Below are 16818 nucleotides of genomic sequence, written 5' to 3'. Positions count from 1 at the left end.
AATCTTTTTAATTCCTTCATATCTGAATAAGTGCCAGAGTGAATTTTGCAAGCAAACTTGGATCACTCAAGCATGAAGTAGGGCTAGTTGGAAAGAGCTATGTCGGGAAAGCTGCTATAAGCATAAATGTATGTTCCCCACAGACATAACCCTTCTGCCTGCCACAGTTACAGTGCTTCCTTAGATAATAGTGAGTTTGGTGGAAAAAAAGGACTCCTTGCTTTCTGGATAGATGCACAATGCTATCCAAACCTTCCACTGCTGCTTTTTACAAACAAGTCCTTCCTCTGTGGTAACTGTCCTATAAAATGGGAGGGGAAAATCTAACTTGGAAACCAGCAGAAACTTAGCCAAAGAATTCACAGACTGAATCCAGAGACTGATCCTTAAGTGCTGTGTGTCTTTAGATGCTTAGTCTCCTTTTTGGAATTCTGTATTCAAATATGGGAGGGTCAGAATAACATCCATCACATGCACATGTGTTTGCAGGAACCTGACCTCAAGTCATCAGACACTGGTACCTTGAATTTTTGAAGCAAAGGCCTGTTTTATTCTTTCCTGGTTTCATATAATCATCAGTGTTTTTTCCACAGGACAGGATGGTGCTGCTCATTGTTGGAAACCTGGTCAACTGGTCCTTGTAAGTGCTGGGTGTATGCTTCCTGTGTACTTTTGCATGTGCAAGCTGGCATTGTGCCTGACAGAACTGGCATGTAGGCGGCCTAGGGTGATGGGGAAATGTAGTAGAATCTGCCACAGCCCTTCTGTGCTTGTGCCAAAATGTGCCTGCAGGATAGAAATGGATCCAATGAGGAGAGCTGGTAGGCAGATGCAGGTGATGGTGCTGTCTTGTGGCTTTGGAATTAGCTAGCTGATTCAGAACCAGCTGGTTACCTCAGGATAGTTGTGCTGCACACATACTTCCCACTGTACTGGAAGGTCTCCAGCACTGCTCTGGTGCAGCAGACTTGGCAGAGATGTTAGCCAGAGTGTCATGGTGTCTGGTTCAGCTGCAACGGTGTGGCTGGAAGGCCTTTGGCCTAAGCCCTTGTTCACTAAAGCTGCTTTTCAGGAACATGCTTTCCACTAAACATCCAGATCTGCAGTTAAAGAGACACAAGCATTTGGCCACAGAGGAAGCAACCTGCGGTTCCCGTCCTTTCCTCTGTGGTCTCATGTGGCTTGTGAGGCCCTGAGCCTGGTTGTGTCTGCTCTGCTTTGCTTCCTGGTAGAGAGAGCAAAGGCACAGAGCATGTTTTCTCCAGGGATTTGGGAGGCCGTAGCAGTTTTGCAGTACCCAGTGGTCTGGGAAGGACAGTGAGCAGTGATGGGTTTGGGTACCTACCCTGAATGACTCTGAAAGAGTTCATCTCTATTCTGCCCTCTCCCCACTCAGCGCTATCTTTGGACTAGTGTATCGGCCCAGAGACTTCGCCTCTTACATACTGGGAATCTTCATTTGTAACTTGCTGCTGTATCTGGCTTTTTACATCATCATGAAGGTAAAGGTACCTATCTCCACAGCTGCCCAAAGAGAAAGGGATGGGCCTTGCTGTTCCTGGCAGTGCTCTGGGCTCCTACAGTGCCATGGAGGGTGCTGTGGAGCACTCTAGGGTGGGACAAGGTACAAGTGTTGGGCTGGAGGGTGCTGGCAAAGGGCCATGCTGGTTCCCATGGAGCTGCATGGATACCACTTGAACAGCAATGCTGTCAGGTTGTGGTGACTCGTGAGAATAACTGCCCCAGAGGGCAGCTATTGCCAGGATGTTTATAGCAGCGTTGGGCTCAAAGAAACTGTTAATTCCTCCATGGGTCTGTGAGACCAGCTCCTTAGCCCCTGCTTTGAGACAGTTATTGCTTTCCAAATCCCAGTTCAGGACAGCTGAGTGGGTAGAGCTACCTCCCTGGACAGGGCTACGTCCAAGTTCCATGTCTTGCACTTGTCAAAACACTTGATACAGGAGCTGGTTGGCTGGTTTGAAAAAGGCTGTGCAAGATGCTGAGGCTTGCCCAATGTGCAAGGAGGAGGCATTGGGTGCACAGCAGTGTTTGCTCTCAGTGTTATTCAGGGGCCCTGCCTGCACCTGCAGCACCTTGTGGGTGCAGGCAGCTTTCAGGCAATGGCCCTGGGCCCACTGCAAGTCTGTGTCCCTCCTCTCTGCAGCTTCGCAGCTAGGAGAAGCTCCTGCCCATCCCACTGTTCTGCATCGTGGCTATGGCAGTGATGTGGGCGGCTGCCCTCTACTTCTTCTTCCAGAACCTCAGCAGCTGGGAGGTAGTTTATCTTTCATTGTCAGCCTGCCTGCCTGTCTTGCCATCTTTGCTCCCCTTCCTTGTTACCTCCTTGTTGTTCCTCTTCCAAAGTAAAACAAAAACAAAAAACCTTTGGACAAGGGTCTTAGGCCACTTGTAGTGAGCTAAAAGCCTTCAACTCCTTCAGCAAACTGGGAGGGGGGCCATAGGAAGAAGCCAAAAATTATTCTATTCATGCAGCTCTGGAGAAATGATTTGACCAGGTGATCCTGTGGTGACTGGTCCCACAGGGACTTTGGGACAACAATACTGGAGGAAGAGATGGGGATCTAAAATGTGAAACTGGGCAAATCCTGATAAGTTGCAGATGGCAGGACCCTCCATAGGGAGGGAAGCTCCCTGCCAGATTCAAGGGCTATCTGTGATCTGAAAGGCTCTTAAATCCATACAGGTGCCTTCTGATAAGAGCCAGCTTTTATCTTTGGAAGCAAGGGGCTTGCTGCCAAAGTGTCCAGGGGAGGCTGAGCAGTCTGTGCTATGCAGGATCCCTCATGCAAAGACCAGAGGTTTTCCCCTGGCTTATGATCTTAGGTCAATTTGCAGGTTCAAGGTACTGCACAGAGTTATTGCTTTATCTTCCCCTCATGTCCTGCTAGCACATTCATCCTGGCTCCCTATGCGGAGAGATGAAGCATTAGGATGAAGCATTGTCCTGATGTGGTCCTGTGTGAGAGGATATCAGGGATCAGGGAAGGCTCTCTCTCCCCCCCAGGAGACTCCGGCAGAGACTCGGGAGAAGAACAGGCCATGCATCCTTCTGGGCTTCTTTGATGACCATGACGTCTGGCACTTCCTCTCTGCAACTGCCTTGTTCTTCTCCTTTCTGGTGAGTCCTGCTTCAAGCCTCCCTCACTTTGCTATATACCTTCACCCTTTCTTCCTTCTTGTCCTCCTTTGCCTCATTGTTGGCCCCATTAACCTAAAAAAGTGCACAAGCTCTTTCCCAAGATTGCCTTTGTGGTGATTCCTGGAAACAGGGCTTGGACCTTCTGCTTTCACTTATTCTTCCCTAGGCCTCTAGGCCACCAGCAAGGGCTGACCACTACCTTGCAATTTCTTCCTCCTCAGGTCCTGCTAACCCTGGATGATGACTTGGACATGGTGCGCAGGGACAAGATCCCAGTTTTCTGAATCCCAAGGGGAGGCAAGGGGTGTCCTGAACTGCTTCCCCAGCCAAAGGTGCCAGGCCACCAATGTCCACTGGGAACAAAACTGTTTCCATGCCTAGCAGCCCTGGGGGAAAGAGAAGCTGGATCCAGTGGCAAGCATGAAGGGATGCTGCAATAACTGAGGCAGGACCAGAAGGAAGGATGGTATTTGCACCTTTCCCATAGCATCTGCTGGAGCATACACCACCTGACAGCTCAAGCTAATGAGAGCCCTCTAGCTTCTGCATCTTCAGTGGGAGTCAGTGAAGAGAGAGGTAACGGGAGGTTTTGTCATTAACTCTGGTGAGTGGGCTCAAGGCACAATGCAGACTCTTCCCTTATCTGCAGCTGGTGCTTGTACCCAAGGGGCTGCCATCCTCAGAGGGTCTCCTCAGCAAGCTGGGGGAGCGTATGGTTCCTATCCCGTGGCCACTCCATGGCACAAAACAACTGCTGGGTGAGCAAAGGACTCCAAGCTGAAATGGCAGTGGGGTATTGTTTTCATCTTGTTGGAGAGTCTTGTCCTGTGTCTGGAAGGGAACCATGATAACAAGAGAAACTCATGCCAGGGACAGTAGTGTTCACGAGACATGGTGGACTGAAGTTTCTCACAAGTGCTCTGCAAGACCCACAGCCTCCTGTCTTGGTTACTATAGCCTCTCTTTCTTTTACACATAGAACAACCTCACTTGCCTCTGGCAGCATGGGTGCTTGTCAGTGCAGTGGTTTCCTGTGTAGCACCAGAAGTGCTTCTCTGAGCAGTGTGAGCCACCATGGTGTGGCTCACTGGCAAACAAGTCACAGCCTTCTTTGTAGTGTGGCTTCTTGGCCCCTGCTGCATGGTCCAGGGAGCTTTGCTAAAAGGGCAAGGTGGAATGAAGAATCCATCCAGCAACCTCAGTCTCTTTCCAGCTCCTATGTGCTGGCTCTGGGCAAACAGGTTCCTGTTCTGTGAGGAGGAGATTTTATGAGGATTGGGGTTGACTTCTGTATCTAAATATCTGGACCAATCTTTTTTCCCCTCTTCAACTTTTCTTCAGCTGAAATATTTTTTTATTGATTTCTGCATTCCTCCTGAATTCTCAATTATTTGAAAACAAGAATAAGATGTGAAATATTGCAGACATTGCATCTAAAATGTGACCTGCTTTGCTAATTTTGAATTAAAAAGTATTCTTTGAGGCGTGCTGTTCTTATTTTTGTCATTATCTGAGCATTTTTTCTTTGATGCATGTGCCTGCACCCAGTGCAAAGGCTCTGATCTGTCGTGTTTAGGTAACCAGAAGTCTGTGGTCATTTTCTATTCTGAAAAGTCTGTATTGTCTAGAAAAGTTTTGCACTAACAAAAGTGAAAAAAATATATCATTTTATTTCCTTCTCCCTCAGCTGGAGTTTGTCAAAGTGGTCAATAAAATGGATGTTCCCAATCCATGCTCTTCAGGTTGATCCAACTTCTTGCTTCATATATTAGCAACAAGGAGAGCACTCTAGGCAAAGTGGTGCCCAGAGGTGTAATACAGCTGCTGTCATCCTTAGGTTTCACCAAGACCTTTGCAAATACTTTCTTGAATGTATATATTGACGATCTGCTTGTTCTCCTAACAAAACTGACTTTAGGAGGCTAACTGGAGCAAAGAGCCAAAGTTACTGTTATTGAATTGTGTAATTGTGCGTAACTAACCCTTAGGAGCAATGCTGAGAGGATGCCCCCGGAAGGTTGTTGGCTAATTATCCTCCCCAGAGAAGCTACATTGAAATGTAACTGTGTTCCTGGCAGGAGGTGCCACAACATGCTGGTGATTTTGTGGCAGGTGATGATGGCCTGGTGTGATACTTTGGATGCTTTGCTTGTGGCTTTGCCATGCAGCTTGAGTTGTGAGTTTGCAATGGTGTGACGGATATGGTCCTTCCCCAGCTCATCCTGACTTCTCACACATAGCCCTGTTCAGGTGTTAACTACCACATTATCTGATCCTGCTAGTTGCCTCCCTGATTTCTTCCCCCACCCAGACATTAACCATCAATAACAGTCCTGATGGCCCTATCCTGATGGGGAGATAAGGCTAACTGTGAGGACACCAGCCAACAGTCATTTCTGGATTGAAAGACTGACTATCAGTCAATCATCTTATCCCATAAATACGGGGACAGCCCAAGAGCCCACTGAGCTCTCCTTGCATTGCAGTGGGCTGCACGTCAGGATCTCCCCTTGAGCAGGGATGCCTTTCAAGGATACTCCTCGAGGTTGAGATCTTTCCCACTACAGATTCGTGGTAAGTGACTGTAGCGCGCCTTTCTCTTTTTGAATTTTTAAACCTTACTTTGTAACTGTGCACAAATCCCTTAGACATAAACCGTTGACCAGGTCTGGGCCTAGGACTGGATCCAGCTGCACCCAGACTCCCCTCAGAAGGTGTTGGAAAGCAAGGGGGTCTAATCCGAACCTCGTGACCCAACCGGAGGGTGTCCTTGGTAATTCTTGAACCTCCATGCAGTAACTAATAAGTGACGTTGCCATAGAATCTCGTGAAACCATTGTCATTACCAATAAAACCTATTCCTATTTCTTTCCCACGAGTGAAGTGCATTGTGTCACTCACCCCCGTCACCACTCGTTCCGTGACAAATGGTCCTGGAAACAGGAGCATGTTTCTCAAGCTCATTGCTAAGAGGGAGCTTCTCTTTCTTGAAGTTGCCAGCATGGATTGCAGGGAAGGAGACAAAACTCTCACTTGTCTGACCTGAGTCAGCAGAGGAGTATCAGGTTGAGAATATGTATATTTTTTTTCTCTTCAGCTACCCAGCAGCCTGTTCTCTATGTATCTAAAATGACAGAATCCAAGACACAGACTTGCCTCCAGTCTTTCCTTTTCAGGTATGTGGTGGGAGAGAAGGACTGCAGGGGAGTCCAAGAACAGGAAGGTGCAAAAAAGCCCCATATCTTAGCTGCTGACTGCATCTCTCACAACCCAGTTATAAACTTGCTGTGCAGATGGAGCCAGTTAAATTTCTGTGAAAGTGAATGAATGTTTGACCTGACAGCTTCTTTTGTACCACCTGGTCTTTCCCCCTCCCCGCAAACACAAGGGCTGCTGTAGGAGTCTACATTCTTCATTTCCAGGTTAGTGAAACCCAAATCTATGATAATCTTGGTGTTATAGGACAAGCTGAGATGTGCGGGAGGGGTGACTTGTGGAGCTTGTGGTCTGAGTCCCCTCAGAGAGCTGTGGTATATTCAGTGTTAGACGCTGCAAGCATTGTCTTTTCCCTGACTCTGTATTACTAGTTCCACTAGCATTGAGACCTGCTCTATGATGACTGCTAGGAGCTGCATAAAGAGCTGCAGCGTGGCTTGTTGGAGGGCACCAAGTTGCTTGTGATGCTGATTAGCGTGTCTGTCTCATATAAACTTCACTAGGCTTGAGCTTACCTGCCCAGTTTCTATGGTGCCCATACATCAGTCAGGCCATGTGGTTACTCCTGTGTATCCATCAAATATTTTACACAAATTGAGCAAATGTGGCTGGAGACTGCAGTGCAATTTCTCACAAGAACAAACAAACGTTTTTTCTCTAAGCCCCCTTGAGTAAGAGGTGGGGAGAGGAAGGGCAGTAGCTTAAAAGAACAAAGGAAACAAACAAAAACCCTCTTGATCTTGCAAACTTAGCAGGTTGCACAACTGATAAATGGGTATTTTGGGGGTGTTTGGGTGCCTCTGTCTGGCAGCGTGGCCTGGCCTTGTGCCGAGGCAGCTCTGTATTGTCAGCTTTCCTGTACTAGCTTGGCTCTGCAAGTGCTCAGCACACCAATGCAAATGAAGCACAGAGTCTTGCAGGACATCTTTTATTCTTGTTTTCTGTTTAAACTTTGTTCAGTGAGGAAACAAGCATTAGACAGTGGTGTGGGGAGGAAAATAGAGCAGCAATTGGGATGAATGCCTGTGTTGGAGTATGGGGCTTATGAGGTTGCCATTCAAGGGACAGGCAGCCACTTTTGCTCACAAGGGGCAGGTAGCCTCCTCCCTGCTCTCCTCCACATGCTCATCCTTCTTTCTACAATCTGTAACAACTCCTGACAGGGAAGAAAATGGTTCAGTTTTGCATTGTATTTTCTGCCCACTGCCATCTCATTCAGGGAGTTTGCTTCATGGTGGGGCTGAGGAGAACAATAGAAAAGGCTGGAGGCCCTGGCTGGAAGTGATAGTTGCCAAACTATCATCTAGTGTGCATTGGAAATCAGAAATGTGCAGTAGTACCAACCCTAAGCTTTCAATGGGTGGTTGCTAAACACTCATGTTTGCATGCAAAGGCATGAGACAAGCTGGCTGTATGTGTGAGCAGAGCTATGATGATGACCATGTGTTTTCATCTACATCTGTGGTCTGCACTTCCTGCAGCACCGTGCTGCCCTGTCTTCTGAGTACCTTCCTGAGTAAAAGGCAGTGCAGAGCTGTGATCAGGCTAAAGGTGCACGGCCAGAAAGCTAGTGCTGAGCAGCTGCCGCTTTCCACCCAGAAACAACATGACCTTGATGTTTTGCTTTACTGTGCTCTTTTCTCCCAGCTCCTGGGCACCAGACCATAGGTCTGCTGACCATCATTGAAGAAAGGGGGGATGGACAGATAATACTTACATATTCCTTTTTCCTTAAATCTAGCTAAAGTTGTTTTTCCTTCCTGGGCAACTCAAAAGACAAAAATAGCTTTTGTTTAAATAAATCAATCCCCAAAACTCAAAGTTAGGGAATCTACCAGATTTGTGTTGACAATGTTATAGCTACCACCAAAACCTCTGGGATGGTAAAAACCCAACCAACCAACGACCGAAAAATAGCCAAGCTGTTGAGGAGCATGTGACATTTCAGTGAGACATGAAGGCACAACTTTAGCCCTTAAAAGTAGAGTTTTGTGCCCATTGAAATAGTGGTACTGACAAAGAGCAGAGAGGACTGTGAATAAAAATATTGCTAATAAAAAGAGGAACAGGGTATTCCTGAGACTATACAGAATATTAACAGGGTTTAGGTCAGACTAAGGTAGATTGGTTTGTCTGTCTTCGGGTGAGTGCGAGTGCAATCAGCTTGAGCCAGTTTCACTCATGAGTTTGTATGTGGTTGCCATCATCTGTGTGTTCATGTAGCTATGCTAGGCATTTGTAGGATATGAGAACTCCCAAACACCTGAAGCAACTTTCACATGAGGAAAGTGTAAGAATGGTGAGCATAAACTCACTGCCCTAGAGCTAAGCTGTGGACTCCTGAAATCCTGCCAGCAGCAGTCTTCACCCTCCCTCAGCACCTTTCTATTGTCTACAGGTAAGTGCTACTGTTTCATCAGATGCCTACATCTTACCCATCATTAAGGGCAACAGCCCATCCCTTAAAAACATTTAAACATCTAGTTTCCTAATTTTCTAATATTTAATATCTAATTTAAATATCTAAATATTGAATGTCATCACACCCATCCCTCCCTTTACTATGCTATTTTCATATACCATAGAGAGCAGATTGTACACCATGTATATATGTATATATGTGTGTATATAGATATTTATGTAAGTCATGTACCACAGAGAGCAGGTATCTACAACGGGGCAAAAAAACTACACACCTCTGTACACTAAGTAACAAGCTAGCACTGGAGCCGCTGGTCTTCAACAACGCTTGGCACTGTGAAGGGCAGTTGAATGGTGCCTTCTGCTAGGTCTCAGGCTGAGCTGGTAAGGGGCATAGGCTGGGTGCAGTAAGATTGCAAGCTTGGCTTAAGGTTGCCATTGCTGCTCAGAGAAAATAAACTGCGTGCCCAGATCTTCTTGTTGCTCTAATAAACCACACAGGTGCCACAAAATAGAAATCAGTCTGACTCACTAAAGTTATTTAAAAACAAACGACCCAAAATACTCCTCCATGAAAGACAGTCCTGTGCCCATAAGGCTTTTGCGGTTTATAACCAAAACTTCCTCGGATCCTCCAAAAGGAACTGGTTTGTAGCATTTTCAATGCTCCTTCAGCAACTTGTGTGTTGCCCAAGAATCCCAAATCCTTTTATTTAGCTCTTGCAGTGTCCCTGTGGTACCAGTTCATTCCAAATAGCATCTCGCAATGCAGGCAATGTGGTGGGGCATCATGCACATCCCAGCACACAAGGCAGTGAGCAGCAGGTATTTCCAAAAGCCATTTCTTAGCATGGTGATCCTTGTCACTGCTACAGGAGCAACATCTGTCATGCACGATTCAGATAATTCATGGTGAGTATGTTTATTCTGGATCATGTGATTTCATCTATCCAAATGAAGTGATAAATAACCCTGGAATATACTGAGTGCATTTCTGTGGAAAATTTTAATTTTCAATGTCCAGTCTCAAAACCAAAATTTCTTAACATAGCTTGAAGAAAAATGAGCTATGCGTGACTCTCCAGAGGCAGAAGTAAACCAAAGAAGGCAGAGGTCATAGCTAAGCCGCTCTCCCATCATCTTTGAAAGATCCTGGAGAACGGGGGAGGTGCCGGAAGACTGGAAAAAGGCCAATGTCACGCCAGTCTTCAAAAAAGGCAAGAAGGAGGACCCAGGCAACTACAGGCCAGTGAGCCTCACCTCCGTCCCCGGAAAAGTGATGAACGGCTCATACTGGCCGTTGTCTCCAGGCACATGGAAGACAAGAAGGCGCTCAAGAGTAGTCAGCATGGATTCACCAAGGGAAAGTCCTGCTTGACTAACCTGATAGCCTTCTATGATGAAATGACCGGCTGGATAGACAAGGGGAGAGTGGTGGATGTCGTCTATCTCGACTTCACCAAGGCTTCTGACACCGTCCCTCACAATATCCTCCTGGGCAAGCTCCGGAAGTGTGGGATAGATGAGTGGACACTGAGGTAGATTCGGAACTGGCTGGATGGCAGGGCCCAGAGAGTGGTGATCAGCGGTGCAGAGTCTAGTTGGAGGCCTGTAGCTAGTGGGGTCCCCCAGGGGTCAGTCCTTGGTCCAGTCCTGTTCAATTTATTCATCAATGACCTGGATGAAGGCACAGAGTGCTCCCTCAGCAACTTCGCTGATGACACGAAACTGGGAGAAGTAGCCGATACCCCAGAAGGCTGTGCTGCCATCCAGAGGGACCTGGACAGACTGGACAACTGGGCGGTGAAAAACCTCATGCAATTCAACAAGGCCAAGTGCAAGGTTCTGCACCTGGGGAGGAATAACCCCAGACACCAGTACAGGCTGGGGACTGACCTTCTGGAGAGCAGCTCTGCGGAGAAAGACCTGGGTGTCATGGTGGATGATAAGTTGACCAGGAGGCAGCAGTGTGCCCTCGTGGCCAAGAAGGCCAATGGGATCCTGGGGTGCATTAAGAAGAGCGTCTCCAGCAGGTCGAGGGAGGTGATCCTGCCCCTCTACTCAGCCCTAGTGAGGCCGCATCTGGAGTATTGTGTCCAGTTCTGGGCTCCACAGTATGACGGATGTGGAGCTGCTGGAGAGAGTCCAGCACAGGGCCACAATGATCACCAGGGGCCTGGAACATCTGCCCTGTGAGGAGAGGCTGACGGAGCTGGGCCTGTTCAGCCTGGAGAAGAGAAGGCTGAGAGGGGATCTAATCAGTGTATATAAGTACCTCAAGGGAGGGAGTGCAGAGGATGGTGCTGGCCTCTTTTCAGTGGTGGCCACTGATAGGACTAGAGGTAATGGCCACAAAATGAAGCACCAAAAGTTCCACAGGAACTTAAGGAAAAATTTCTTAAGAGTGAGGGTGACAGAGCACTGGAACAGGCTGCCCACAGAGGTTGTGGAATCTCCTTCTCTGGAGATCTTCAAAACCTGCTTGGACGCAGTCCTGTGCCACATGCTCTAGGTGACCCTGCGTGTGCAGGGGGGCTGAACTAGGTGATGTCTAGAGGTCCCTTCCAACCCTAAGCATTCTATCATTCTATGATTCTAGGAAAGAAATGGTCAAAGAGTATTTTTCTTTTTTTTAATAAAATACTATAATGTTATATCTATACAAATAATTATTACAACCATTAAACAAAGTGTTCCATTTAACAACAGAAATCTCAGAACTCTGAACAAGATTATGGTCTGGAGTATTTACACCTGAATGCAGTTCATTTGTAAAAAAAGATGTCAAAATAATCAGAACAAGATCTTATTTACAATTGCAAGGTGATGTTCCTGATCATTCGTTATATATTTCTACTGCAGATTTCCTTTTCCCATTACAAAATAGTATGGACTTTTCCCTTGGGCTGTATCCAAATATACAGCTGCATAAAACAGGTATACAGCAGAAAATTCTAGACCAAATATAAATAATTTACATCACTGACAGCAACAGGCATCTTTGATTAGCCTCCAGTGGCTAAATCTGTATTTGCTTTCCTACTCACAGTGAGCAGGCAGGAACATGGGTACAACACACTATCTTGCCTCGCAACTGTGATTGCTGAAACAGCATATTTAAGTATCATCATATTATAAACTTGCAACCTACATGTAAAAATGCCTCTGTTGTCATTATTTTTTTAAAATACAAAAATTAGCCAACATAACCACCAACATAACAGCCAGCACTTTGAAAACAGAGCAAGTTCTATATGCTCTTTCAGTAGTTCCTAGGCTAATTTGCTCTTCATGAAGCCAGTGGGAATCTGAAGGTTTGGAGTTAGTCTAAGGATCCAAAAGTACCTTCCATGAAGGTGAAATGCTATCACTTGCCTGCACTTCTAACTGCCAGCAGCACTGGATTATAACAGCAACAGGCAACGGGAGTGTTAGAAAACTTAAGTTTAGGTGAAGATAGAGTAGAGCTCCATCTATCATTATATAAAATAAAATACACAGATTTGAACAATTTGGTATAAATAGTTTTAATTCTACTCCATTTTCCCCTGTCAAAGGGAGTTCATTATTACGGTGGTAAACTTGAAAATTATTTTGGGAACAGAGGAAACAATCACAGCTTAGACTATGCTTAATCTCACATTAGACTATGCCTAATCATGCAGAAACATGTTACGGTCAAGTCTGTGACAAAGTCCTTTAGCCAGGACTGCAAAAGTGCTTCTCATTAAGGTGAAAGTACAACAGGGGCTTGGAACTCACAAAATGACTCCGCACTGGAAATGTGCTTTCCCAACTGGCCCACCAAACACTTTGTTTTCTTCAACAGAATTACAGTCAGCAGGAGCAGCAGCAGTGCAACTTTAAAGTGCAGTAGGGAACCTGTGCAAAACTGGAGAGGCTCTATACTAGCACAGCGCATTTATTCTCAGATATATGCTCTCTCCCCTTTATGTCAGGGAACAGGACTGCAATATGGCTCAGACACAGGCTCAAATCACATCATTTCTAAGTTTCCATAGCTGCTATTAACTGGGCCCTTCTCTATCTCCCCCAAAAGAAAATCACACGCATGTTGATATTTCTCTATTTTACTGCCTGCTTTACACTGATTTTCCTCTTATTTTCCTAGGTTTCTTAACAGATTAAGCAAGAATTACACTAACACACACGCATTTTAGTTCTATCCCCTTTTGCTACTGTTTGCTCAAGTCATTCCTGACCAGCTGAAAGCCTCAGGTGCACAACACTTCTCAACTGTGGCAGTCCTGCTCTAAGGTAGTTCTGAACATTTCATTTCTATCACTGATTTTGCCTGTAAACAGCACTGGGTATTTTTTCCTTTTCTTTCTCCAAAACAAAAGACTAACTTATTGTAGGCATTATGTTAAAAAAAAAAGTATTCAAAAACATATTGTGGAACCACAAAAGGAGAGAAAATTCCATTCCTCTTTCCTCAAATATACCTTTAAAAAAAAATGAACTTGCCAGGTAATGCTTAGGAGGAAAGGATACCACGTTGTTTGCTTGAAGCAGTCTTATTACAACAAACTAAACAGAATTATTTGACCTGAAAAATTTACAGAATCTTCCTTTTCAATTAGTTTTTTTTTTCCCCTAAATCATACACTGAGGTAAGGTGAGTCTTCCTAAGGTCTTCTCATCATCCTGATACTCCTAAGATGCCAGTTTCACTGCTAGTTTAAAAAAAAAAAAAGAGAGAGAGAGAGAAGAAAAGAAAAAAAAAAAGGCAAGATATAACTGTTCCCATTTGATCCCAAAACTGTGGCAAGCATTCCCCATGCCAAGAACTGAGTTCTCGGAAATGGCCTGCAGCCAGAGCAGCTGAAACAGCAACAACAACAGCTGATGGCACATAGTCAGGATATTCAGTGAGGGCCATGTCAAGACAGAGATAACAAGTTTACAGACAAGAAAAAAACAGAATAATTTTGCCATTAAATACTTGCCATTGAATAATTCGCCATTAAAATGACATTAAATAATTTTGCCATTTCAATACTAACAAAATACCCCTAACACCTATTTTCCATCTTTTGACGTGAAATAGCCAGGCCATCAGTTGTTCCTCTTAAATACATACAAGCACGAAAGTGTGATATACTGAACACTCAAACCAAGGTACCTAGCCAGATTCAGCATTTAAAGATCATCTCAAAACAGTAATTGACCAAGAAAATGCACACCTGAGCCAATTTTTCTTTAATCAGACTCACACTAGTATGTGGTTGAAATTAAAGAGAAATTACCATGATCAAGAAGGGTAAAGAACTAGTACTTATTCCTCCTAGGTTTGTTAGTTTTTATCAAAAGTCTTGAGAAGGAGCATAAAATGGAAAGGACACAGGAATTCCATTCAATGGAATAACACTGGAATATAAAATCGTCTACTTTAGACTACAACTTACATGGTAATTACTTCTCAGCAACACACTGCAAGAAGATGCAGTTCCTGTAAAACTACATCAACTTTCTGTTTCTACTATGCCTGTATTGTAATCATCTGCCATACAGGTATGGTTACTACTTTTGGTAATTTTTGTAAGCAGAAAAGGGGCATATGAATGCTACTAACAAACCAAGTTACTGCTTGTTGCCATACATCAGTTCAGAAAATAAGGGACAACATAAAATATGAATAATAAACAAATTACAGTCATTGTATTCTATTGCGAATATTCAGGATTCTATTTGATCCTGAATAGAGCTTAATATAACACCAGTGAAATCAATGTATCACAAAAACTCACAAACTCACTCCAGTTTTCAAAGATACTGTGTACAGTTTTCTCACCACTGAAAACTAATGTGGTAGTATGCAAATGCCTAGAATGACAAGCAGGATTTACATCTTTTATATAATGCCTTATAAACTAAGCTTTTTTTTTTTTCCTTTGAAACGCAAATACACTTTTTTTTCCAGAAATTATAAAGCCATTAATTAAAAAAAGACTGTTTTGCATTCCTGCAAGAGATGAAGGTACTACTCATACACACGGAATAGTACAGCTGCTGATTCCCTCCTTGCTGATTCCTTCCTTCTGTCCTTACCGTCCAGAACCTCAGCAGTAAATTATTCCACCAGCCCAGGAAACCCATTTGGGATCCACAGCATTAGAGAAATCAGTTGGATCAAAGAATCTAACTAGATGAAAATCACAGCTGCATTTTGTTCAGAGTCGAGCATTAGTAGTCATTTCAAACCTTACTATTTTGCATAGGCCAATTGCTGCAAGGTTGGCACTAAGTACACTCTGACAGCCCTTTTTACAGCAAAACACAGCAAAGCAGACTTGCTTTGAAATGAAATAAATACTTCACCCGTTATTTTAAATAAATAGAGAAAATTGAAGCACCACTTAGATGTAGTGTACTAACATATGCCCCCCTTCCGTCTGACTCAGAAAGCAATTCCTACTTTGAGATGGAACCATTTTACTCAGCTTTGCAGGAAAATATCACGCCCGAGGTAATATTAGGAATGGAGACATCCTGTGGGTGGGCCACAGTCGTACCCCAGTTCTTACTTATGCTAAAGTATCTTTACTTTCCTGAAACAGTGTAAGAAAAAAAAAAAAAAAAAAGCCTGGCTAGTCAACTAGTCAAGCCAGGCTTCCAGGCTTCCAGGTTTGCCTTGACAACTGAAGAGATCACAGAGCAATCCCTGCCACTCCTTCTCAGCTGTACCAGCTGGGCCAAGGAAGACTGCATACAAGCAACCCTGAAGTTGCTACGTTACTTGAAGAAGAAAATCTGGAATGGTATTTCCAACCATAAAAACAATAAAGCCATATATCTGCCCTGTTTCAAGAAAAAAACCACATAGCAGAAGCTATTAGATAAATAAAACTTACCTAGGTCTTCACATTCCTCTAAAAGAAATGGGACCAAAATCTGTGAAAGTCCTGGAGCCCACAAACATTCACTCTGCCTCTTGCACACATACAAACATGCTTCCCCTCCCTCCTCATGCTCTAATCACAATGTTTTCAAATTGCAAACGTTTCACTCTGCACATATTCACATTCATCCACAACCCACAATCATATGGGCTTAGATAAAAGGTGCTACTGAAGTGCAAGATACTGATATTATACTAGACCCTGATGCTGTAAGCAATGTGATGCGGCAACTGTGCCCATTACAAACCCCACTGATTTCTGTGAGGTGCCATGAGCCCAGTACTCCTCTCCTATGACATGTGGTACAACAGACGGTTTTTCTTGAAGAAACTAGAAAGTTGGTGTTTGAGCATGAGTCAAAGAAAAGAGGAGGGGAAAAAAAGAACTTGAGAAGGTGCTAACAAGGTACAAAAAATACCCTGAGGTCACTTGCAGCATCCGAACAATGAAATGGCAACAAACACAACTGCTGAGTTTCTGCTTACTGCACCAGGAGCGCTAAGTTCCAGGATAACACTGACAACCTTTAGCAGTAACTGATGCCATTTGTAAAGCAGACCCATACAAAATCTTCTTAGAAACGGAAAGCCATGTTTTGAATGAATCTGAATTTTCTAAATGAGCATTTTCAGTTGCTGACCATGATAACACAGTAGTGGTTTTTTTTTTTGTTTTTTTTTTTTCCCCAGGTAAAGTCAGCCTTAAGTCAGGTTTATGTGTCAAGCTTTAAATAGACAAAAAGCTGCACAACAAATGTCTTTTAGCAATTAACACCAGAGTAACACAAACTTGACTTATGTGGAGGCTCCTGAAGATATTTTACAAAGGAAAAGATAAAACCCAAGCCTCTTCAAATTCATCTTAGCTTCAGGTAAATTCATCAGGATTAAAATGAAATCTTTAGCATTTGTTTCCTGTCTCCCATATCGATGTTTTCACGTCTGTCCTTATGTCTAAGTATTATTAAGGGTGGCATTTACCCTGGAACAATCAGACATCAGACCTGAATGTTGTAAAATCAACAATCAATATTTGCACAGCTCTAAACGTTGCATTCTTACCATTTACTAGTGAGTGAGCAATGCTATAGGCACTAGT

At 44.3% G+C, this 16818-nt stretch overlaps 1 protein-coding gene across 1 annotated transcript in view; it reads left to right on the top strand.

Annotated features, from left to right (window-relative positions):
• Positions 1-3614, top strand: part of LOC104575167 (SID1 transmembrane family member 1-like) — a 51284-nt gene extending 47670 nt beyond the window's left edge. Inside the window, 5 exon segments of the mRNA XM_088531310.1 lie at positions 594-640; positions 1397-1502; positions 2165-2275; positions 3026-3139; positions 3382-3614. Coding sequence (XP_088387436.1) covers positions 594-640; positions 1397-1502; positions 2165-2275; positions 3026-3139; positions 3382-3444 — 441 coding nt within the window. The 3' untranslated portion in view covers positions 3445-3614.
• The last annotated feature ends 13204 nt before the right edge of the window (positions 3615-16818 follow it).

The sequence above is a fragment of the Tinamus guttatus genome, unplaced genomic scaffold (assembly GCF_059628265.1).
Source record: "Tinamus guttatus ecotype Peru unplaced genomic scaffold, ASM5962826v1 Tinamus_guttatus_pri_ptg000404l, whole genome shotgun sequence".
NCBI classification, from domain to species: Eukaryota; Metazoa; Chordata; class Aves; order Tinamiformes; family Tinamidae; genus Tinamus; species Tinamus guttatus.
Note: the sequence above shows the minus strand (reverse complement) of the source record. Positions and strands in the feature narration are given on the sequence as shown.